The 25,829-nt window shown below is 41.8% G+C and overlaps 1 protein-coding gene across 4 annotated transcripts; it reads right to left on the reverse strand.

Annotated features, from left to right (window-relative positions):
* Window positions 1-5,086: 5,086 nt before the first annotated feature.
* Window positions 5,087-25,587, reverse strand: CREG1 (cellular repressor of E1A stimulated genes 1). Of its 4 annotated transcripts, none has more exons than XM_032654016.1 (4): window positions 25,140-25,587; window positions 21,982-22,101; window positions 20,486-20,670; window positions 5,087-6,437 (listed from the first exon to the last, which is right to left on the reverse strand). In XM_032654016.1, the coding sequence occupies exons 1-4, from the start codon at window positions 25,482-25,484 to the stop codon at window positions 6,434-6,436; spliced, it is 654 nt and encodes a 217-aa protein (XP_032509907.1). In that variant the 5' UTR covers window positions 25,485-25,587; the 3' UTR covers window positions 5,087-6,433. The 4 variants fall into 4 exon arrangements, with proteins under 4 accessions (XP_032509907.1, XP_032509922.1, XP_032509917.1 ...); XM_032654012.1 differs by lacking the exon at window positions 5,087-6,437 and adding an exon at window positions 16,951-17,587 and having other exon boundaries at window positions 25,140-25,571; XM_032654031.1 differs by lacking the exon at window positions 21,982-22,101 and having other exon boundaries at window positions 25,140-25,571.
* Window positions 25,588-25,829: the final 242 nt, after the last annotated feature.

Below are 25,829 nucleotides of genomic sequence, written 5' to 3' on the forward strand. Positions count from 1 at the left end.
GGCCTGTGTTTTCTTGCCCCAGAAACTAGCCTGAAGGGGGCCCACCTCTAGGGACTGCTGGAGAGGGACAGGTGGGTCCCAACATTACACCTTTACAGTCCCTTAGGACAGTCACCAGCTTAAGGGGAACACAGGATGGTTAAAAGACAAAGGGGGCCTGGAATTCCAGCGGTGCAGCTGGTCTGGCTCCAGGATGGGAGGATTTGGGAGGATTTTTCTGCTCTGGGCCGACCCTCCCTGGGCAGTTCAATGCAGTTCCACAGGGACCTCTAGCGACTGTCATGTCAAACTACAGTTTCCCCGGCTCCTCCACAGCTGGCTGCTGACCTCTGACCAGGTTTCATCACAGGACCCCAGAGCTCCCCACCCCTGCTCTGCTCCTGCATGGCACGCACCCAGCACATGATGGGGGAGGGTGTCCCCCAAGGCCCAGTGGAGACCAGTGACTGACACATGACAGGGGAGACCTTCCTGCAGTGTTATGACTGAGAAAATGACTGGTCCTTTGCTCCTGTACAGCCTGACCATGTCATGAGGGGCCTTGGGCTATCCCACATTGTGATGGAGACTAAACAATGCTAATAACCAGCCCCCCACCCTAGGTATCATCCCCGACTTACCTACCCAGGGGACCTCTTGCAAAGCATTTGCCTAAGGCCAGCCGGCTGTGTTTGAGCTGGGATTTGAAGGCAGCCACCTGGCTTCAGAGCTCACACTCTCTCCTGCATGCCCCACTGGTGGCCCTGAAAGATGTCAGCACACTACCTGTGAAAACCTAGGGTTTTCTTACACATGGCCCTTGCCATTTTTTTTAAACTACACACCTCTAATACAAATGTTAAGACATTTCTTCAAAGGACCCAGATGTCACCAGCAGGTGAGCGGTCATTGGATTCTTGGAGACAGAGCTAGGTTTAAGGACAGGGTCTGACAGGCAACTGTGTGTACTCCCCCAGGCTGACCATCTGGAGACTCCAACCTCCTCCCCAAAGTAAGGGAAATAACGTGTCCCACTGACTTCTTGGACTTATTGCAAGGATTAGATAAAATGCTGTGAAAGAACCTATTTTATAAAATTAAGTCCTATGACAATCATGACTTTCAGTTTTTTAGAAAACTCAACCTATAGTTACCAACTGATATTTGAAGCAAAGAAAAGAAAAGCAACTAGTGTTTATTGAGTTTTTTAGGTAGTGGTAACACTGCCTAAGAGTTGCCAATTAAAATCACACAGTATTATTTTTACCTATAAATTCAGTGCAGACTGAGCACTTTCATACACTGTTTGCAGGACTTTTCACTGATATAAAGCCTTAAGGGCAATGTGTAATAGGTCTCACCAACTTTTTTTTTTTTCTTTTTTTTTTATGGCTGTGTTGGGTCTTTGTTGCTGTGCACGGGCTTTCTCCAGTTGCGGTGAGCAGGGGCTACTCTTCATTGCGGTGCGCGGGCTTCACATTATCGTGGCTTCTCTTGTTGAGAAGCATGGACTCTAGGTCCTCAGGCTTCAGTAGTTGTGGCTCGCAGGCTCTAGAGCACAGGCTTAGTAGTTGCAGCGTACGGGCTTAGTTGCTCCGCAGCATGTGGGATCTTCCCGGGTTAGGGCTTGAACCCGTGTCCCCTGCATTGGCAGGCAGATTCTTAACCACTGCACCACCAGGGAAGCGCCCCCACCCCCCACCACCAACTCTTTGCTTGGGAATTCCACTGCTGGGAATCTCTCCAAGGAAACAAACAGAAATGTAGAAAATATTCCATGCATAAAGATTTCTGTCTCATAACGGAAAAACTGGAAGTAACTTAAATGTTCAAATACTGGAGAAAGTGGTAACAGCCCTTAGCTTTTGCCTGTCCAGTCTCCCTTCAGTTAACATAACTTCTTTCCTTTCAGGACCTCCACTTCAAAATTCTCCCAGTCCCCATGGTTCTGACGAGGGCTGAGCTGAATCCCCAACTGCAGGGGAAGACATAGGATGGAGTCTCGCTCAATGAGGGAACCCCATTCCCAGACACAGGGATTATTCAGGAAGGGCTCCCCTGGCTGGGAAAGATGCATCCTCTTTGCTCTAAGATTGCTGACTGGAGTTAAAACCAGCACAGTGGAAAGAGGAGCCAGGAGATGAAGAGCGAGTTCTGAAGGAATATTTTAAGATCAATGAACTCTTCTTTTTGCTTAAACTACTTTGACTAGGGTTTCTGTCACTAGCAACAGAGTGCTAACATAGACCATTATTTGGTAGCCAAAGTAGATCAACCTGATGAAATATTTGCAGCCATTCTAAGCCATCTTTATGAATGGTTTCCTGTAACATAAGCTTATGATTAAGTGAAGGAAGCATGATACACAATCAACTTTAGCATGATCTTAATTATATTTAAACATTTCATGGAAGCAAAGATGTGTTTTCTAAGAAAACACAGCAAAATATCAGCTGTCGGCTTCCCTGGTGGCGCAGTGGTTGAGAATCTGCCTGCTAATGCAGGGGACACGGGTTCGAGCCCTGGTCTGGGAGGATCCCACATTCCACGGAGCAACTGGTGAGCCACAACTACTGAGCCTGCGCGTCTGGAGCCTGGAGCCTGTGCTCCGCAACAAGAGAGGCCACGATGAAGAGTGGCCCCCGCTTGCCACAACTAGAGAAAGCCCTCGCACAGAAATTAAGATCCAACACAGCAAAAATAAATAAATAAATAAACTCCTACCCCCAACATCTAAAAAAACAAAAAACAAAAAAGTTAAAAAATATATATATTAGCTGTCATGCTGGCTGGTGAAATTATTAAGTTTTAAACTTTTATTCTGTGTAACTTCCACACAAAAATATGTATCTTACAATAAATAGTAAGGAAAAAAAACTAAGGAAAAGATAGTTTTACTGGTTACTCCCTTAATTCCAAAAAGGTTATCTTTGTCTTCCCAGATGAAAATATATAGAGCACCTTGTTTTGAAGTGACAGTTTGGAATTTCCCTAAAAATACTGACCTACCAGTTTTACACAAAGTAGAACGTTATTTTTTTCAGTACTAAAACTGAAAACATGCCCCACCACAGGAAAGTAGAGTCTGCCCTTCAACGACTTTGTGATCTTCAGTCTGAATATTACTAAGAAGGGAAACATGACATGAACAACCTCCAATCAGAATATGTATGCACTGGCTCATGGAGCCCTGCCTCATGTCATAAAGGACTTTTCCCCACTCCACCTCATACTTGAAAGGAATTTGAACCTGGACTAAAAGACAGAATGAACCATGACTATTGGCCACAGCCTGGTAAAGATAAATGGCCTTGAAGACTTCCCTGGTGGCGCAGTGGTTAAGAATCCACCTGCCACTGTAGGGGACACAGGTTCGAGTCCTGGTCCGGGAAGATCCCACGTGCCGCGGAGCAACTAAGCCCGTGTGCCACAACTACTGAGCCTGCGCTCTAGAGCCCGTAAGCCACAACTACTGAAGCCCACGTGCCACAACTACTGAGCCCACGTGCCACACTACTGAAGCCCGCGTGTCTACAGCCCATGCTCTGCAACAAGAGAAGCCACCGCAATGAGAAGCCTGCGAACAGCAACAAAGAGTAGCTGCCACTTGCCACGGCTAGAGAAAGCCCACGTGCAGCAACAAAGACCCAACGCAGCCAAAAATAAATAAATAAAATAAAATCTTAAATAAATAAATGGCCTTGACCAGCTGAGCACAGACCCAAGGCCAAGACAACATCCGCCAATCACAGCCCCCTGGACTCAGCGGCTCAGGGTTCCCTGGCTGCTCCCTCTTCCTACTTCTGATTTTCTCTTTTCTTGATCAGGGCCTGCCTTGCTCTCTGGGCCAACGCTAGTCGCCGACCAAGACACTCATCTCCTACTTGGTTCAGGTCAGGACGCTGCCCCAGTTCTGCAGCAGGTCATGAAGCACTTGACAGGGAGGGATAGATCCATGGAAGCCAATCGGCAGCAGCATGAGACCAGGCCTCGGCTTCTCCTCTTGCCCTGCTGGGCTGCCTTTACTCCAGGGTGATCTCATCAAGGCCATCTCCCCCATCCCAACCCATGGTGGGCTTGATTAGCTCTGCTATACCGTAGTCCCCTCTTATCCACAGTTTTGCTTTCAGCAGTTTCAGTTACCAGTGGTCAACCTCAGTCCTAAAATATTAAATGAAAAATCCCAGAAACAAACAATGCATAAGTTTTAAATTGTGTGTGTTTTGAGTAGCATGATGAAATCTTACACCACGAATCAGCCCTTTGTCCAGCGAATCCACACTGTGTATATCAATACTACCCGTCAGTTAGTAGTAAATGGGGTTATCAGATCAACTGTCTTGGCATCACGGTGCTTGTGTTCAAGTTACCTTTATTTTACTTAATAATGGTCCCAAACCACAAGAATAGTGATGCTGGCAATTCGGATAGTCTCTTACTGTGCCTAATTTATAAATTAAACTTTATCTTATGTATGTATAGGGAAAAACATAGTATATATAGGTTTGGTACCATCCTGGGTTGCAGGCATCCACGGTGGGGGTGGGCGGGGGGAGGGGTGGTCTTGGAACGTGTCCCTGCATGTAAGTTCTTCTTCTTACTGTACAAGAACCGGCGTCTGCACAAAAAGTGGTCCACAGTGCTCTCTGGTGGTCAATCGTAACATAACAGGGACAATCTGCACATTCAATTATACAGGAATCTGCAGCACCTTCCGTGAAAAAGTGGTTCACTCTACTGGGATAATTGGATCTTACCTGAATACAAATGTTTTTACATGGTACCAAATGATGAAGAGAAAACTCACAGTAACTGGGTAAAGGGAGAAATACCGATAGACACCCTCAACCTAATTCTATCACAAGGTACCTTGGCACCCAAGGCCCTGAGGGAAGATCCTTGACAAAGGCTGCATTCTGGCCAATCCCCAAATTTTAACACACGATGAGCTGTTTACCAATAGGAAAGAGTCAAATTGTTCATTTTCAGCTCTGAAGCAGCCAGAAGTTGATTATAAAATAAAAACACAAAAGGGTTTCAACAGTGGACAGTGAAAAAACATGTAATAAATATTAACATCTCTGTGTAAGAAAATAAATCCAACATATTTCATGAAAATAATGCTTTTAATTATTAATGCCTTGAATAAGAAACCTACTCTACCAAGTTTAAGATACATCATTTTTCTTAAAGAGAAGCTGTTTGCTCGATTTCAGATAAGTTCATTTTGTAGTCTTCAAACTCATATTCAACTTCCTCTCTTAGCCATTAAAGATTCAGTTGCTTGACTCCTGACACAGCTCTTTATGAAGGATCTCATACAGTCTTCTGAAATCATGTATATAGGTAATAAAAGCAAACAGTTTTTTCCCTTCTGAAGAAATGTGATTTCTTTTCTAAAAGTCACGTTGTTTTCCCTCTGATGACATGATTTAGGTAGTAACAGCATTAGAAGCCATTTAGAGATTTGAAGCAGTTGAGGAAGGCTTAGTTCATTTTTGAGAGTAGCATTAGAAAAAAAGCTAGAGAGAGTGGTTGGGAGATGGATTTGGGCCCTGGTTTAAACTGGTCTATATCTGCGTTAACTTAACTTAGAAAAGAACACCAGAAACAATTTACACACAAAATCCCCTCCTTTCTTTTCTTTCTTCGCAATCCCATTTTGGGGCAAAAAAAAAAAAAAAGTGTGCTTGTATCTCTGTATTTTGAGTGGAGGAAACTAATTATACAGTGTCCACCTAGCTGGGGAAATCAAATTCAGAAAATTTTATGAACTTCCTTGATTAAATCAAATTCAGGAAGTTTTATGAACTTCCTTTGTTCTAGATAATTATCACTTTAGACCTCAAAAGCTTTTTTTAAACTTCTTTATAAGAAATAGTCTTGCCCTGTGTTGAATCAACAACACCCAGGACTGTCAGACATAAATGGACCATGAGTGGGATGCTCCATTTGTGTTTCATCACTGTTTGTTTGTCTTGGCAAGATTTATTCAGGTGCACTTGTAACAGGAGCCAAGCCCTTAATACAGGCTAAGGCAGCAGCCGTGGAGGCATGACACCTCTCCCCAGCACAGTGGTTTTCAGTAATTAAAAACACGTACTTGGGTACTTTCAAATGCCAATGGGCAATCTAAAACTGGTACCCACTCCTCTTTAAGGAGCACCATTGGCAAACTATTTGGAATTGATGGAACAAAACTTCTTTGATCATAACGAATGACATGTCTCTATGAAAATGGCTTCAAAATACAAAAAAATATGTAAATATATCCAGCAATCTCATCTTCCAAGAAATGCAGTAACAATCCATCTCAATTCTGTAAACATGCAAGCAAGGAAAGAAAACTGTCTAATATTCTGGAACTTTCCATAAAGAAACATTAAGTGCTTTAAGTCTGCATGAAACTTCCTAAGAAACTTCGCACATGAGGTTAAATTCGCCATATGCTGCTTCACCTAGAGAGGGGAAGAGAGGGGAAGAAAAATTATTTCATTAAACTGAGTTGACAAATCATAAAAGTTAATTCATTCTAGGGAAGGACTAGAGAAACTTCTGATCTGAAAGTTTAAGATCTCAAGTTAATTTCAGCCACTTTAGTGTACTAAAGAATCATCTGGGAGAGGAACCAAGATGGCGGAGTAGAAGAACGTGCTCTCACTCCCTCTTGCGAGAACACCAGAATCACAACTACCTGCTGGACAATCATCGAAAGGAAGACACTGGAACTCACCAAAAAAGATACCCCACATCCAAAGACAAAGGAGAAGCCACAACGAGACGGTAGGAGGGGCGCAATCACAGTAAAATCAAATCCCATAACGGCTGGGTGGGTGACTCACAGACTGGAGCACACTTATACCACAGAAGTCCACCCACTGGAGTGAAGGTTCTGAGCCCCACGTCAGGCTTCCCAACCTGTGGGTCCGGCAATGGGGGGAGGAATTCCTAAAGAATCATACTGTGAAGCCTATTGGGATTTGATTGCAGGACTTCGACAGGACTGGGGGAAACAGAGACCCCAAACTTGGAGGGCACATACAAAGTAGTGTGCACACTGGGACCCAGGGGAAGGAGCAGTGACCCCAGGGGAGACTGAACCAGACCTACCTGCTAGTGTTGGAGGGTCTCCTGCAGAGGCAGCGGGTAGCTGTGGCTACCGTGGGGACAAGGACACTTGTCAAGCAGCAGAAGTTCTGGGAAGTATTCCTTGGCATGAGCCCTCCCAGAGTCTGTCATTAGCCCCAGCAAGGAGCCAAGGTAGGCTCCAGTGTTGGGTTGCCTCAGGCCAAACAAACAACAGGGAGGGAACCCAGCCCCACCCATCAGCAGTCAAGTGGATTAAAGTTTTACTGAGCTCTGCCCACCAGAGCAACAGTCAGCTCTACCCACCACCAGTCCCTCCCATCAGGAAACTTACACAAGCCTCTTAGATGGCCTCATCCACCAGAGGACAGACAGCAGAAGCAAGAAGAACTACAATCCTGCAGCCTGTGGAACAAAAACCACATTCACAGAAGACAGACAAGATGAAAAGGCAGAGGGCTATGTACCAGACGAAGGAACAAGGTAAAACCCCAGAAAAACAACTAAATGAAGTGGAGATAGGCAACCTTCCAGAAAAAGAATTCAGAATAATGATAGTGAAGATGACCGAGGACCTCGGAAAAAGAATGGAGGCAAAGATTGAGAAGATGCAAGAAATGTTTAACAAAGACCTAGAAGAATTAATGAACAAACAAACAGAGATGAACAATACAATAACTGAAATGAAAACTACACTAGAAGGAATCAATAGCAGAATAACTGAGGCAGAAGAACAGATAAGTAACCTGGAAGACAGAATGGTGGAATTCACTGCTGTGGAACAGAATAAAGAAAAAAGAATGAAAAGAAATGAGGACAGCCTAAGAGACCTCTGGGACAACATTAAACACAACAACATTCGCATTATACGGGTCCCAGAAGGAGAAGAGAGAGAGAAAAGGACCAGAGAAAATATTTGAAGAGATTATAGTCGAAAACTTCCCTAACATGGGAAAGGAAATAGCCACCTAAGTCCAAGAAGCGCAGCGAGTCCCATACAGGATAAACCCAAGGAGAAACATGCCAAGACACACAGTGATCAAATTGGCAAAAATTAAAGACAAAGAAAAATTATTGAAAGCAGCAAGGGAAATATGACAAATAACATACAAGGGAACTCCCATAAGGTTAACAGCTGATTTCTCAGCAGAAACTCTACAAGCCAGAAGGGAGTGGCATTATATACTTAAAGTGATGAAAGGGAAGAACCTACAACCAAGATTACTCTACCCAGCAAGGATCTCATTCAGATTCGATGGAGAAACCAAAAGCTTTACAGACAAGCAAAAGCTAAGAGAATTCAGCACCACCAAACCAGCTCTACAACAAATGCTAAAGGAACTTCTCCAAGTGGGAAACACACGAGAAGAAAAGGACCTACAAAAACAATTAAGAAAATGGTCACAGGAACATACATATCGATAATTACCTTAAACGTGAATGGATTAAATGCTCCAACCAAAAGACACATGCTTGCTGAATGGATACAAAAACAAGACCCATATATATGCTGTCTACAAGAGACCTACCTCAGACCTAGGGACACATACAGACTGAAAGTGAGGGGATGGAAAAAGATATTCCATGCAAATGGAAATCAAAAGAAACCTGGAGAAGCTATACTCATATCAGATAAAGTAGACTGAGACAAGGATACAGATAAAGTAGACTGTTACAAGAGACACGGAAGGACACTACATAATGATCAAGGGATCAATCCAAGAAGAAGATATAACAATTATAAATATATATGCACCCAACATAGGAGAACCACAATACATAAGGCAACTGCTAACAGCTGTAAAAGAGGAAATCGACAGTAACACAATAATAGTGGGGGACTTTAACACCTCACTTACACCAATGGACAGATCATCGAAAATGACAATAAATAAGGAAACAGAAGCTTTAAATGACACAATAGACCGGATAGATTTAATTCATATTTATAGGACATTACATCCAAAAACAGCAGATTACACTTTCTTCTCAAGTGCACATGGAACATTCTCCAGGATAGATCACATCTTGGGTCACAAATCAAGCCTCAGTAAATTTAAGAAAATTGAAATCATATCAAGCATCTTTTCCGACCACAACACTATGAGATTAGAAATGAATTACAGGGAAAAAAACGTAAAAAACACAAACACATGAGGGCTAAACAATATGTTACTAAATAACCAAGGGTCACTGAAGAAATCAAAGAGGAAATCAAAAAATACCTAGAGACAAATGACAATGAAAACACGACGATCCAAAACCTATGGGATGCAGCAAAAGCAGTTCTAAGAGGGAAGTTTATAGCTGTACAAGCCTACCTCAAGAAACAAGAAAAATCTCAAATAAACAATCTAACCTTACACCTAAAGGAACTAGAGAAAAACGAACAAACAAAACCCAAAGTTAGCAGAAGGAAAGAAATCAAGATCAGAGCAGAAATAAATGAAATAGAAACAAAGAAAACAATAGCAAAGATCAATAAAACTAAAAGCTGGTTCTTAGAGAAGATAAACAAAACTGATAAACCATTAGCCAGACTCACCAAGAAAAAGAGGGAGAGGACTCAAATCAATAAAATTAGAAATGAAAAAGGAGAAGTTACAACAGACATCGCAGAAATACAAAGCATCCTAAGAGACTACTACAAGCAACTCTATGACAATAAAATGGACAACCTGGAAGAAATGGACAAATTCTTAGAAAGGTATAACTTTCCAAGACTGAATCAGGAAGAAACAGAAAATATCAACAGACCAATCACAAGTAATGAAATTGAAACTGTGATTAAAAATCTTCCAGCAAACAAAAGTCCAGGACCGGATGGCTTCACAGGTGAGTTGTATCAAACATTCAGAGAAGAGTTAACACCCATCCTTCTCAAACTCTTCCAAAAAATTGCAGAGGAAGGAACACTCCAAAAACTCATTCTATGAGGCCACCATCACCCTGATAGCAAAACCAGACAAAGATACTACAAAAGAAGAAAATTACAGACCAATATCACTGATGAATATAGATGCAAAAATCCTCAACAAAATACTAGCAAACAGAATCCAACAACACATTACAAGGATCATACACCATGATCAAGCGGGATTTATCTCAGGGATGCAAGGATTCTCCAATATACGCAAAGCAATCAATGTGATACATCATATTAACAAACAGAAGGGAAAAAAACATATGATCATCTCAATAGATGCAGAAAAAGTTTTGACAAAATTCAACACCCATTTATGATAAAAAGTCTCCAGGAAGTGGGCAGAGAGGGAATCTACCTCAACATAATAAAGGCCATATATGACAAACCCACAGCAAACATCATTCTCAATGGTGAAAAACTGAGAGCATTTCCTCTAAGATCAGGAATGAGACAAGGATGTCCACTCTCACCACTATTATTCAACATAGCTTTGGAGGTCCTAGCCACGGCAATCAGAGAAGAAAAAGAAATAAAAGGAATACAAATTGGAAAAGAAGAAGTAAAACTGTCACTGTTTGCAGATGACATGATACTATACATAGAGAATCCTAAAGATGCCACCAGAAAACTACTAGAGCTAATCAATGAATTTGGTAAAGTTGCAGGATACAAAACTAATGCACAGAAATCTCTTGCATTCCTATACACTAATGATGAAAAATCTGAAAAGGAAATTAAGGGAACACTCCCATTTACCACTGCAACAAAAAGAATAAAATACCTAGGAATAAACCTACCTAGGGAGACAAAAGACCTGTATGCAGAAAATTATAAGACACTGATGAAAGAAATTAAAGATGATACCAACAGATGGACAGATATACCATGTTCTTGGATTGGAAGAATCAATATTGTGAAAATGACTATACTACCCAAAGCAATCTACAGATTCAATGCAATCCCTATCAAATTACCAATGGCATTTTTTACGGAACTAGAACAAATCATCTTTAAATTTGTATGGAGACACAAAGGACCCTGAATAGCTAAAGCAGTCTTGAGGGAGAAAAATGGAGCTGGAGGAATCAGACTCCCTGACTTCAGACTATACTACAAAGCTACTGTGATCAAGACAATATGGTACTGGCACAAAAACAGAAACATAGATCAATGGAACAACACAGAAAGCCCAGAGATAAACCCATGCACCTATGGTCAACTAATTTATGACAAAGGAGGCAAAGATATACAATGGAGAAAAGACCATCTCTTCAATAAGTGGTGCTGGGAAAACTGGACAGCTACATGGAAAAGAATGAAATCAGAACACTCCATACACAAAAATAAACTCAAAATGGATTCGAGACCTAAATTAAGACCGGACAGTATAAAACTCTTATAGGAAAACATTGGAAGAACACTCTTTGACATAAATCACAGCAAGATCCTTTTTGATCCACCTCCTAGAGTAATGGGAATAAAAACAAAAATAAACAAATGGGACCTAATGAAACTTCAATGCTTTTGCATAGCAAAGGAAACCATAAACAAGACGAAAAGACAACCCTCAGAATGGGAGAAAATATTTGCAAATGAATGAATGGACAAAGGATTAATCTCCAAAATATATAAACAGCTCATGCAGCTCAATATTAAAGAAGCAGGCAACCCAATCCAGAAATGGGCAGGGGACCTGGGTGGACATTTCTCCAAAGAAGACATAGAGATGGCCAAGAAGCACATGAAGGGTTGCTTAACATCACTGGTTATTACAGAAATGCAGAACAAGGCTACAATGAGGTATCACCTCACACCAGTTGGAATGGGCATCATCAGAAAATCCACAAACAACGGGTGCTGGAGAGGGTGTGGAGAGAAGGGAGCCCTCTTGCACTGTTGGTGGGAATGTGGATTGGTGCGGCCACTGTGGAGAACAGTGTGGATGTTCCTTAAAAGACTAGAAATAGAATTACCATATGACCCAGCAATCCCACTACTGGGCATATACCCAGAGAAGGCCATAATTCGAGAAGGCACATGCACCCCAATGTTCATTGCAGCACTATTTGCAATGGCCAGGTCATGGAAGCAACCTAAATGCCCATCGACAGAGGAATGGATAAAGAAGATGTGGTACATATATAAAATGGAATATTACTCAGCCACAAAAAGGAACGAGATTGAGTCATTTGTTGAGACATGGATGGATCTAAAGACTGTCATACAGAGTGAAGTAAGTCAGAAAGAGAAAAACAAATATCGTATATTAACGCATGTATGTGGAACCTAGGAAAATGGTATAGATGAACTGGTTTGCAGGGCAGAAGTTGAGACACAGATGTAGAGAACAAATGTATGGACACCAAGGGGGGAAAACCGCTGTGGGGTGGGGATGGTGGTGTGCTGAATTGGGCGATTGGGATTGACATGTATACCCTGATGTGTATAAAATTGATGACTAATAAGAACCTGCAGTATAAAAAAACAAAGAAACAACTAATACTAAACTTTCTTTGGGTTATTTGTATGGAAATATGTTAATATAAATGTTTCAGACATTATATGAAATTTCTAAAAATCTTATATGTTCTGGTATAATGTTATAAGTCATAATTCTAGTAATTACTTTAAAATGTATATCTCAGAAATAACTAAATTTCCTTGTCAATTGCATTATTATGAACTTTCATCAAATCTTTAACCGTGGTCATTTTTAAGTCTTTTGTCATTTACAGACAGTTCTGGGTGTACTCTGATGCTTTTGCAAAAATGTTCCTATAAAAGGCTTTCATCTTCAAGGAATTCATGGAAAAGACTCTGAGAGGTACAGGTTTCTACTGACTATACTGCTGAACTGAATGAATAAGCATTTTCAGAACTCTAATGGAAAACTGATGAATTCATAAAAGTGCTAACAAAAGATCAAGATAAAAAAAAATAATTACATGGGACTGAGTGAACTGATGAGGATGATTATAATTTTTGTGACTTTCTGTTTGAATAAAAAAAAAAATCCCACAAGGACTCAGAGGCAAAAAATATACAAATCAATTTTCACTGCAAAGTACAGGAGCTGTTACAGTGGAGGATTCCTGGACTGAATGTCAATATTATGACATAGTGTGAGTGTGTTTCGTGTTTGGTAATTGCAATCATTGTTGCTTTTGTTGTGGTCATCCATTTACAATGCTTGGTGTCAGTTTATTTATCTCTTGTAAAAATAAAATACAGCGTGTGTTTGTGTGAACAACAAAAAAAAAAAAGATGAGAAACTGAGGCTCGAAGTCACAGAGCAATTAGTTCATACAGTTAGGACTGTAGCTTATTGATCTCTGACTCCAAAGCTCAGGCACTTTTGACTAAGCCATACTACCTCTACATTCCATTCTCAAAATATCTTCCATTTATGTAGATCATGTAACATGTTCACACCACATACAGGCGACTGTGTGTATACACATTACATCAGTGTTCTTCTTTCCTTAAGCATGGCTTTCTCTCTCATCACATTCTGATGAGGAGGCATCCTTTGGAAGATGTGGTCTATAATGGCTAGACTGCAGCTTGCAGCTGAAGCCAAGTGAGGTGTCAGCTGTGTGTTGGCAGAGCTTATGCCCCATACAACATACACCAATTTATGCTGCCCTAGAGATAATAACAGGCAGACTACAGAAATAAGTAGCTATCTTCCTCTCATTATGTGTTGTGGGTGGATAAACCGTAAACAATATTTCCTTCATTTGAAAGTTGTAAATGCAACAGATGGGGAAATTTCTGTTAATAGAGTATTAGAAATCTTATGTATCTCTATTTTGTTTGCAAATACAATCTTGTTCTGAATCACAGTGATTTTCTGCCAGTCTGGGTGTGGTGGACATTACTAGGCCTCCTCAGTATCCATGTCCTCTCCATTTCCAGACACACAGAGACCGTACTTCCCAGGCCCCACATGCATTAGGAAGGGCCACGGTACTAGTCTGGCCAATGAGCTGTAAGCAGAAGCAGTGCGTGTGTGGCTTCTAGAACAAAGTAACTTAGTTCCAGATGGGTAAGCTTTCAGAACTTTTTTCTTGCAACAGCCATTGTGGAAGCCTGTGTTAACATGGAGGTTCCACAGGGTCCACAGAGACCAGACTGCGGAGCCAACCAACACACAGAGGATAACTGTCCTGGAGAATTGCCCAAATCCATGGCAGAATTTGCAATAAATAAATAAAAATAAACCTTTGACTTTTGTTTTCTTAAGCCACTGAAATTTAAACGTCATCTCTTAACAACGTAAGAGACATAACTTGGACCCTCCTGACTAACGCTGTGGGTGAGGTTATTTCACTGATACCATAAAATAGCATACACATCCTTCTGTTCTAATCCAAAGTAATATATGCATTTTAATCTCATACTCAACGTCTTCTACAAACTGGCCCAAACCTACCTTCTGAAATTACCTTCTACCATCCTCCAAGTGAAACTAAACACCATTCTTTGACCCCATCTCACAATTCCTTGCTCTTTTTTTTCTATGTCATTCCCTTGCCTAGCATACTGTCTCTTCCTTTCACACATATCAAATTGCTATCTTTAAAAGGCCCAACTCATATGCTAACTCTTCCAATGAAACCTTCCCTAATCCCACTATGCTGAAGTGATTTCTCCTTCCTTCAGATTTTCATATTTCTTGCTGCTTCTTCTAACTGTATATTTTGTATTATGCTTATTTTACATGTAACATTAGTTTCAGGTGCACAGCATAAAGATTTGAAATATGTATGTAGAGTAAAATGATTACCCCAGGCTACTTAATTTCTATCACTGCACATAGTTATGTTTTTTTTCTTGTGATGAGAACTTTTAAGATCTACTCTCTTAGCAACTTTCAAACATACAACACAGTATTATTAACTATAGTCACCATTCTGTACATTATATCCTCATGACTTATTTTATAACTGGAAGTTTGTACTTTTTGACCCCCTTCACCCATTCCACCCACCCCCACCCACCTCCCACCTCTGGCAACCACCAATCTGTTCTCTGTATCTATGAGTTCAGGGCTTGGGGTTTTTTCAAATTTTTTATTCCTATTTTTAGATTCCACAAATAAGTGAGATCATACAGGACTTGTCTTTCTTCGTCTGATTTTTTTCACTTAACGTAATGCCCTCAAGGTCCAGCCATGTTGTAGCAAATGGCAAGATTCCCTTCTTTTTTATGACTGACTAATATTCATACATATGTCAAATCCTTTGCCTGTTTTTTAATTGAATTAACTATATTTTTATTGTTGAATTATATACTGTAAGGTTTTAATGTGTCTTGCCAGAGCTTTTATTCTATTACTAGAGTATGTTATTTTTACTATATGTTTTTAAATGGCATTTATGACACATACAATTTTGTAACTTGCTTTTTAAACTTAATATATTGTGATCATCTTTACATGTCTATGTCTAATTACATCACTTCCAATGACTGCTTTATGGTTCATTATATGAATGTTCCATAATCTAAAATCTAATGCTTTTTTTTTTAACATCTTTATTGGAGTATACAATCTAATACTTTAAATTAAAGTCCATGGGACTTTCCTGGTGGTCCAGTGGCTAAGATTCTGTGCTCCCAATGCAGGGGGCCCGGATTCTATCCCTAGTCAAGGAACTAGATCCCACATGCTGCAACTAAGGGTTAGCATGCCACAACTAAAGATCCCACATGCCACAACTAAAGTTTCCACATGCTACAACAAAGATCGTGCACATAGCAACTAAAGATCCCACATGCCACAACTAAGACGCAGCGCAGCCAAATAAATAAATAAATAAAATTTTTTTTTTTAAAAAAAGTTTAGGGATTCCTTGGTGGCACAGTGGTTAAGAATCTGCCTGCCAATGCAGGGGACAGGGGTTCGAGCCCTGGTCTGGGAAGATTCCACATGCCACAGAGCAACAAAGCCCGCAAAAAAGCTCACAACTACTGAGCCTGTGCTCTAGAGCCCGCAAGCCACAACTACTGAAACTGCAAGCCACAACTACTGAGCCCAAGTGCCACAACTACTGAAGCCCACATGCCTAGAGCCCGTGCTCTGCAATAAGAAAAGCCACTGCAATAAGCCCACACACTGCAATGAAGAGTAGCCCCGCTCACCACAACTACAGAAAGCCCGCACAGCAACAGACCCAGCACAGCCAAGAAAAAAAAAAAAAAAGATTTAGATTTAAATACAGGATTTATTTAAAAGGAAAAGAAAAAAATGCCACGCTGCATCTATATTTTTGAACACTTATACAATCACTTCTTTTTTTAATTGAGGTATAATTGACATAACATGTTAGTTTCAGGTGTACAACATAATGATTCCACATTTGTATACACTGAGAAATGATCATCGGGAGTCTAGTTAACATCCATCATCGCACAGAGTTACAAAATTTTTTTTCTTGCGATGAGAACTTTTAAGATCTATTTACTCAGTAACCGACAAATCTGCAGTATGGTATTATAAACTATAGTCACCACGCTGTATACTATATTCCCATGACTTGTTTATTTTATAACAGGACGTTTGTACCTTTTGACCTCCTTAACCTGTTTCACCCTCCCCACCCCACCCCGCCTCTGGTAGCCACCAATCTGTTCTCTGTACCTATGAGTTTGCTTTGCTTTGGTTTTTTGTTGGTTTGCTTATTTGTTGTTTAGATTCCACATATAATACAGTATTTTTCTCTGTCTGACTTTTTCACTTAGCATAATGCACTCAAAGTACATCCATTTTGTTACAAATGACAAGATTTCCTTCTTTTATATGGCTGAATAATATTCCTATATCTACATAGAGAGATACAGCAATCACATTTTCTTTTTCTATCCATCCATCAATGGACACAGGTTGCTTCCCTGTCTTGGCTATTGCGAATGATGCTGCAATGAACATGGGGTGCATACAGCTTTTCAAATTAGGGTTTTCATTTTCTTCAGATAAATATCCAGAAATGGAATTGCTGGAAACATGTTAGTTCTGTTTTTAAGTTTTCGAGGAATCTCCATGCTGTTTTCCATGGTGGCTGCGCCAATTTGCATTCCCATTAACAGTGCATAGGGGTTCCCCGTTCTCCACATCCTCACCAATACTTGTTATTTCTTGTCTTTTTGATAACAGCCATTCTAACACATGTGAGGTGATATCTCATTAAGGTTCTGACTTGCATCTTCCTGATGATCGGTGACGCTGAGCATCTTTTCGTGTACCTGGCCACGTATGTCTTCTTGGAGAAACGTCTGATCGGATCCTCTGCCCATTTGTAATTGGATTGTTTGTTTTATTTGCTATTGAGTTGTATGAATTCTTTATATATTTTGGATATTAACCCCTTATCAAATATATGATTTGCAAATTAAAAAAATTTAAAAAAAGAATCATCTGAGTTTGCTAAAATGCAGATTCCTGAGTTCTGGTTTAGGGTCAGGCCTAGCTAGGAATCTTCATCTCGGCCATCATTCCTCCTCTCCAAGTATGATGCTGACACACTTAGCAAACGCTGCTGGGCTGAAACATTCATCAGCAGCTGTGGCTGCTGTGATCATCTCATTCAAGAATATCTGAAGGTTTAAAAGACAAAAACAGTCGAGAACAGAAGGGGTTCTGAACATTAGGGCAAAAGAGCGGCAATCAGCCAGCATCCAACCGAGGACATGACCTTGACCCATTTTCCTGTTGCGGCCCCGACCACTGCCATCAGGAAATCCAGCTCCAGGTAAGGCAGAGCGGGCAGGCTTGTAGGCTGTGACCTCTTATTACCTCTGTCTTTGCCAGGGAACACGTGGGCAGCCCAGAGACCTGCTGCTCATACTTAACAGAGAGAGGAAGCAATTGCTGGTACTTATGAGAACTGCTTACTCAAGCATGAGCGCAAATACTTTGGGTGAACATCAACCTTCCATTCAATATGAGTCCAGCAAGGCAAGGACTACTGTATACTCTCTTGGGCTATTGAACAGTTCTGATGGCAAACCTGGTGGGTGGGATGGTGGGGCACCCACTCCTGGACTCTGAAATGGAGTCAGAGGCAGCTGTTCGGGAAGGTCACCTTCAAGTCACTGCCCATTCCTAGGATTCTGGAGTCCTGTCTCAGGATGGATCACACCCTGGGCTAGTCTTCTGTCCTCCTCTCAGAAGGACAGGAGAGAGTGCTCTCTTTTAACTCTGAGCTGCAGAAAAGGCCCACTCGTCTGTGTTAATTAAGTGGGAACCTCAAATTTATCTATTTTACTCACTTATTCAGCGTGGAGACTTATGGGAAAACCCAGTTTTATTTTGTTATTAAAGCAAGCATTGCCCTCGGGCATATTATTTATACAAAGATAACTGTACTTCAGAGATTGTTATATCCTGTAAAAGTGAACTTTAACCTCAAAGAGCAGGCCTCTTACTGGCCTTCCTCCTTGATAATTTGTTGCCCTGCCATAATGTTGTAATTGCTACCTCTGTCTTCCTATAAAGTAAGATGGCTTTTCGTGTCCAGGAGACAATCACTGGCCCAGGTCTCTTCTCCTGCATGCACGGCAGCAGAATAAACACCATGACTGTTAGATTCTTTATTCAAACAAGGAAGTCGAGAATCTTTGTCTCAAAGGATCAGCCTGACAAGTAGCCAGTATTTATTAAACACCCGCTCTGTGCCATGTACTGTCCTAGGTCCAGAAAAACCAAAACTAAAACCTGAGCTTTGCTGTGAAGAGACTTACAGTCATGGTGGAAAGTCAATAGGTCACCACAGAACTGTTGTACAATAGAATAAGACAGAATAAACGAATACTGCGAATTTAAACCCAAACCTGAACTGCAACCTACAGGTCTAGCTTAGCATGTCACCCTAATCTCCACAAACAGCACTCAGTCTGTTGTAAGTAGAAAGTGTTTAAATTACACTGGAATTGAAGCCTGGCCAGCTGCCAGTAAGGTAACCAGAGGGGCAGCAAAACATCTTGGTTAGAAGCAAGTTGAGGGCTGTGGAGCTAGAATGCTGGGGTTTGCATCCCAGCACCATTGCTTACTGGCTGTAAGGCTTTAGGTCAGTTTCTTTCTTTTCTGTGCATCAGCTCTCTATCTCATAAATGAAGAAAAACACTACCTAACTCATAGGATTGCAGTGAGAGTTCAGTGAGTTCAGACATGTAAAGCTGCCAGTACAGCACCAGCCAGCAATGCTCAACAAACGCTACTGCTACTGTTATTGTCATCACCATCTGCTAGACCTTGAGGCTGCCAGACATGCCACAGTGACCTGTGTCGCCTGGGAAAAGTATCAGTCCCTTGTATGGCTTCATTTGTTTTGCGGCGGGGGGTTGTTTTGTTTTGTTTGCTTGTTTGTTTTTCGTCATGCCTTGCAGCTTGCAGGATCTTAGTTCCCCAAATGGGGAACTAAGTGCGAAGTTCTAACCTCTGGACCACCAGGGAAGTCCCTGTATTCCTTCATTTGAACCCTGACCTAATTTCAAAGAATCTGATCAGACCCTTCTTTCCTGTCCCTTTCCCATCTTCAGGTAATGTTCTTCTCGTTCATTCTCTCCCATGACTCCTTCCCTCTAAGTATCCACTTCCTGGAGGGATACACCACACACCTCCACAGGTGCTCACAGGACTCGGGGTTGAGGGGACAGGGGTCACGTGCTCGGACTCGATGTGGATCCTTCATGGTCTGGAAGCACCCAGGTCTGATTCTTATGAGAAAATGCCATCACAGGTCAGAACTGGTCTCCACCCAGGGCCCCAGAAGCATAGCCTTAAAATGGGGTCTCAGGAATTCCCTGGCAGTCCAGTGGTTAGGGCTCCACGCGTTCAATGCCACGGCCCAGGTTCAATCCCTGGTCAGGGTATTAAGATCCTTCAAGCCATAGGGTGCAGACAAAAAGAAGAAAAAATAATAGAATCTCCACCTAGTGTCCTAGTTTGTAGACAGAGTTCAGGGGGTTTGTGATGGGAAAAAACTGGGATGGAAAAAGTTTTCATTTTCATTAAGCTCTAACTGAAATGTATCATTCTTTTCAATGATGAATGTAGGCAATAAACCACAGTGGTGACAGTGTATCTGTGACGGCCAGCAACAGAAATATAGAAATTGCAGATACTCTCACATCATGGTAGAGTTGCTGCAGATGTCTTAATATATTCAGTTCTCACTACTCTGAAAGTGCAGGAAAGTTATGGACGCGCTAGACCTTATTATTTAACGTATTCATTAAAAAGCCAACATATTACTACACCACGCATTTTATAAAATATTTTTATAAAGGTATTTCAATATAGTTGATTTCTTTTGTAATCCTGTGTACTTCATGCATTTAAAAAATATTATTCCTAGGGGAGTTGTAGGCCTTACCAGCTTGCCAAAGGGATCCATGGTACATGAAATGGTTAAGACCCCCTTGCTTTAGAAGGTTGAGGACCTTCTAAAAGGGCTGTAATATTAGAAAGATGAAAGACATGTAAATACTTACTGAAATGTGGCATTATAATATTCTTCAGGCGTCACTATTTTTGGTCCACCAAAGTAGTCCAGGACCCAGATATTGGTTATATTCAACTTAGCGAAGAACCAATTATGGCTGGATGGCCAGGTTTTCATCTCAGGGTGTCGAATGAATAATGAATTCCTTGCAACATCCATTTCTGCTTCACTCACCTAAAAGACATACGTAAAATAAACCTACTCATAGCAGTGAAATTTTGTTTTCTTGGCTGTTAAGAATGTGTGATTCTAGCATTCCACAAATCCTAAAGAGTTTATTTAGTTATAAATCCTAATTTTTTAATTTTTATTTTTAAAATTAACGATCTATAATTGACATATAACATTGTATTAGTTTTAGGTGTACAATATAATGTTTGATCTGTGCATACATTGCAAAATAATCACCACAAGTTTAGTTAACATCCATCACCACACATAGACACAATTTTTTTCTCATCTTTTTTCTTTTTCTTTTTTTTTCCCTCATGCTGAGAACATTTAAAATCTACTATAAATTCTGATCTTAAGGAATCAAGAGGAAGTAAAGGAAATTTGAAGAAATGCAGAGAACAATGGAGATTTCAAATGTTGGTGATAACACATACCATAATAAAGTGGGAAACCATCATGAGTACCAATTTTCACTGCTAAATAGCAATTTTGAGCTATCAGAGTAATTGGCACAAAATGCTATAATAAAATGCTACTGGTGGTTATGCTATGTAACATTAGCACTTTTATCCCATTACATGCACATGTTAAACACGTAGATGAGTGTACACAAAGGATAAAAGTCTTTAGAAGAAGCGCAATGGAACTCAAGAGTATCTGCTGCCCCTTTCTCTTGCCAGTGAAGGACACTCAACTCTAGAGATGCATCCACATAGAATTTTGAGACCACAGATAAAACTTATATGAGGTATTCATGATTGACAAGGTCAAGAAGGTGGTCTGCTGCTTGGCGATCAGATCAGTTCCCATGACCCCCCGCCCTTTGCCCTTCCCACGATTTTATTTAACCTCTTCCCTCTAGCACTCACCCCAAACTGTCTAAATTCATTTCTAGTATTTAATAATGGGTACTCCCCCTTTTAACCTACTAAATCCACTCTCTGCTCTAAGCCACTGTTAAAATATGGAGACAAGGAACCCAAACGTGGGAAATATTGTACAACGTACAACATGGTCAGGAGTATAAACTTTGGCTGAGCAGGTGTTCCTCATATACGCGCTTAATAGCTGTTATATCTGTTCGGCTTCAAAAGATAGTTCATTTTCTTCATAAATATCTTATTGAACACCTATGTGAAAGCAACTGATTAAAACCGTTAGCTTTCATGAAATTACATACTAGAATATATTCTAATTCTGTATCTCAACCACAAATCAATTTTATTTTATTCTAAGATATCTCTTCCTTCATTGTTAATAATATGATGCTCTTCTAAAACAAGTATCTGTTCTTGTGGGATAACGATTTACCTTGATAACAGTTCCTGATAGTATTATGTGAGCACAGAGGGGACTCTGGGGATCAAATCCATATTTCCTGCAGAAACTAGTCTCTGCCAAAGACATGGTCAGTGTAGCATATGGATTCTCCTGTAGAGAGAAAATGAAGACCTCTCATGTGAAATACTGTCTCTGGAGAGGTAATCAATTTCACAAGTTGCATACCGTCCCCAGAGCTTGACCATTCTTCCATGAAAAAATGAATTGGAAAATACCGCCTTCCACTTGGGAAAATTACTACTTGGATAGAGACTGATCTTTACCCTCTCTCCAAAAAAGGTGTGTTGGAGGTTGTTTCATATTTAAAATTAATTGACTTGGTAAGAATTATTTTAACGCTTTTTTTCTCTTAAACTCTTAATTTGTCCCATATTCACCAGAGGAATTATAATTACAGTACCACCCAAATACAAGGTTGATCTCTAGTCTTCACTGAAAGAACTAAAGGATTAGACTAATGTGAAACTAGTGCATAAAAATACCACAGTGGGGCTTCCCTGGTGGCGCAGTGGTTGAGAGTCAGCCTGCCGATGCAGGGGACACAGGTTCGTGCCCCGGTCCGGGAAAATCCCACATGCCGCGGAGCGGCTGGGCCCGTGAGCCATGGCCGCTGAGCCTGAGCGTCTGGAGCCTGTGCTCCGCAACGGGACAGGCCACAACAGTGAGAGGCCCGCATACCGCAAAAAAAAAAAAAAAAACAAGAACTTGAAAAAAAAAAAAAAAAAAAAAAGAAAGTAGCTGAATCATGCTTCTTGGTTATCTTGTGCTAGCAGAAACTGTCATGTGATTTCAAAATTGGAGAACCTGCTCATTCCTGTTCTAGCAATAAGAGAATTCTTAGATTAAAAATGTGAAGCAAGCAAAATTTCTAACTCTTTCTTATTCAGAAATCAGCTTCATAAAAGGCACTGTTGACAGATTACAGTAAAATTCACATGCTGTATTTAGTGTTTTGAACCCCAAGTGTCTTGTGTGGGGAATTGTGCCATCTCACAGTGACCCATCAAAACAGTGAGTCATAAAGAGATCTCTTTGGAATCATTAGGCCAAACTGTTTGCTGTCGACAAATAGTTTGCTGTCGACAAACTATTAGGTAAGGCACTATAGGAGACCAAAAATAGGGGAGGGGGAGACTCAGATAAGGTCTTTCCCTTCTCTGTAAGTTTATAATCTGGTTGAAAAGTCAGACGTAAATAAAATTTTTAAAATGCAGCACAAAGACACAGAAGAGGTCAAAAAGCAGCACATAACTAATTGCCAAGTGAATGGTACAGTTAAGTGTATTTGAAGTTCAGAGTAAGAAGATGTCAGCACAGCCTGGAGTGATATGGAAACACTAGAAAGCCTTATAAGATAGTCAAATCAGCACAAAAGTGGGAAGACGTATTAAAGGTAAAGGGAATGGTAACTGCAAAAACACAGAACTGGGAAAGTGTAATACACAACTGGGAGCAGTGAAAACCCAATTTGCTTGAAAGAAAGGTTTTCTGAGGGAAGGGGGTCGGGGACAAGGTGTAGGGAGGTCAGGGGCTGCGGGTAGTAAGGGTGGTTCACCTCCAAGCTAAGGAGCCAAGATTGTATTTTATAGGCTGGCATCTGTCAGGGCTTTCCAAGAACCACTTACCTGGAGAGCTTGTTAAAATGCTGATTTCTGGGCTCCATTCCCAGCCCAGGTATCTGCATTTTTAACAAACACCCAGGTGAATCCTATGCAGCTCTAGGCAGCCAGATGTTGTTAGAGCTTTCTGGGCAGACGGCAATGCTGAGTGGTATTTTGTTCATGTAAATCTGGTGGGTAGGGTACACAAGAGCAGACAGGAAGAAGACAGAGGTCAGAAGGAGGGGAAAAGTAGAGAGCAGAAACCAGCTTTGACTGGTTAATTGATGGCATCAGAGTCAGACTAATTCTGATGTGGCCATGCCTTTTCACTGCAATCACGAATCTGAAATCCTGGGCAAGTGCCTCACCACTGTCTTTTTCTAGAGATGTCAAAGACCTGAGCTCAAGTTCCACCTGACAGCCATTAGCTGACTAGTCACAAGTGAGTCTCTGCACCTCTGAGTTTGAGTTTCCACATTTCCTAAAATGAGGAAGATAGTATCAGCAAAAGTTTAAATATATTCATGTATAGCAGTGGTTCTCACTGCCCTCCCCCAATATTAGAAGCATCAGGGAGGGATTTGGGGTGTTTTGTTTTGTTTTTTATAAAATGTGTTTTTAGTAAAAGGTCTTGGAATTGCCTTTTTAAAAGTCTTCCCAGGTGACTGTATTTGCAGCCAAGTTTGAACAGCACTGGTGGGAGTGGAATGAGCTTGCTCTGAGCAAATGTCTAAGGGAGTGGAGCGGAGTGGGCTGGGAATAAGCAAATGGTGAATGCGGGTGTATGTGTCTTGGCTAAGGAGGCAGCTGCTTCTGGTTCTGCTCAAAGAATGCAGGCCCCCAGTGCCACAGAGCTTCCAATGTTTCAAGAAGTTAGAAATTTAGACGTTTAGTTGCAATCTCCATTTTTGAATGTTGATAATTAATTCAGATTTATTAAAAACAAAACAGAACTCTGCGTGGACCAAAGAAAACCAGTCTGTGGGCCTGATCAGCTCATGGGCCACCACTCTATGACCTGTGTTAGGGAAGCTCATGTGCACACGAGGCCTAAAGACTGCAATAATCATTCACGAGGTTGTCTGTTCGCTTCATGCTGCTGAAGGGAAAATCCTTAGCTCAAAAGAATTGGTGTCAAAGAGAAATCCCGAAGCCACTTACACAAAGTGCTAAACTACCCAACAGCCTCTACACCCGGTAAAACTTTTAATAATTAGAGCCCAGTTAATGAGACACCGTGCCCCAAGACGACTCAGGGCTGAGAAGTCCTCCAGGTGCTGGTAAAGAATTCGCCCCAAGTGAATGGCGCGGTGGCGAGGGCGTGTGTGAAATTCCTGGTATTTAGTTGCCCAACAACTGGAAAGCTGCAATGTCAGCCCGGCCAGCGCGGGAGAGAAGAGACAGGGGTTTGGGCTGGGTTCAAATTCTTAACTCTACGAGGCTGGCTCTCCTTCGCAAGCAGAATTCAAGCTATAGTCAAAAGGCTCGCGCTCCGGCCCGCGGAGCCACACGGCCCCGCACGCTCACCTTCAGGTTGCCCACCGACTGCTGCATCGGGCTCAGGTAGAAGTAGGGCACGCCGCTGCCCTTGGCCGGGGGCCCGTCGCTGAGCGATAAGACGTCGGCGAAGGGGCGGCCTCGCACCCCCTCCTGAGTGGAGATGGTGGCCAGCGCGCCCCAGTCGCAGACGTTCGTCACGAAGCGAGCCACCAGCGCCGCGTTCTCGCGGGGCGGCAGCAGCTCGGCGGCGCCCCAGTCCCCGTGGCCCCGGCCACCCCGGCCCCGCGCCGGCGCCACCAGTAGGGCCACCAGTGCAGGCGCCAGCAGGAAGGCGAGAACTGCACGAGCGGACCCGCGGGCACACCCGGCCATGGCGGTGACCCCTTCGAGAGTCCGGAACCCTATGACCTAGGAGGCCCAAGGCTAGCCCAGCGTTACGGGCCTCGACCAGCACTACCGGCCCCGCCCACCGCGGGCAAGCCAGTCCCGCCCCTCCGAAGAGAACCAATCGGAGTACGGGAGTGGTGGGCGGGGGGGCGTGTCCCTAGGCCTGCTCCTCAGCCTGCTGGGACCCGACTGTTGATTCACCTTCTTATCGTTCCGCCCTGCCGCTGTCAGGATTGGGAAATCGTCCTAAATGGGATTTGTTTTGTTTGACGGATGGAAAAACGGAGGCTTAGAGAAATTAAGCAGTTGTCTAAGTCATACTACTAGGAA

The sequence above is a fragment of the Phocoena sinus genome, chromosome 1, assembly GCF_008692025.1.
Source record: "Phocoena sinus isolate mPhoSin1 chromosome 1, mPhoSin1.pri, whole genome shotgun sequence".
In the NCBI taxonomy this organism is placed as follows: domain Eukaryota; kingdom Metazoa; phylum Chordata; class Mammalia; order Artiodactyla; family Phocoenidae; genus Phocoena; species Phocoena sinus.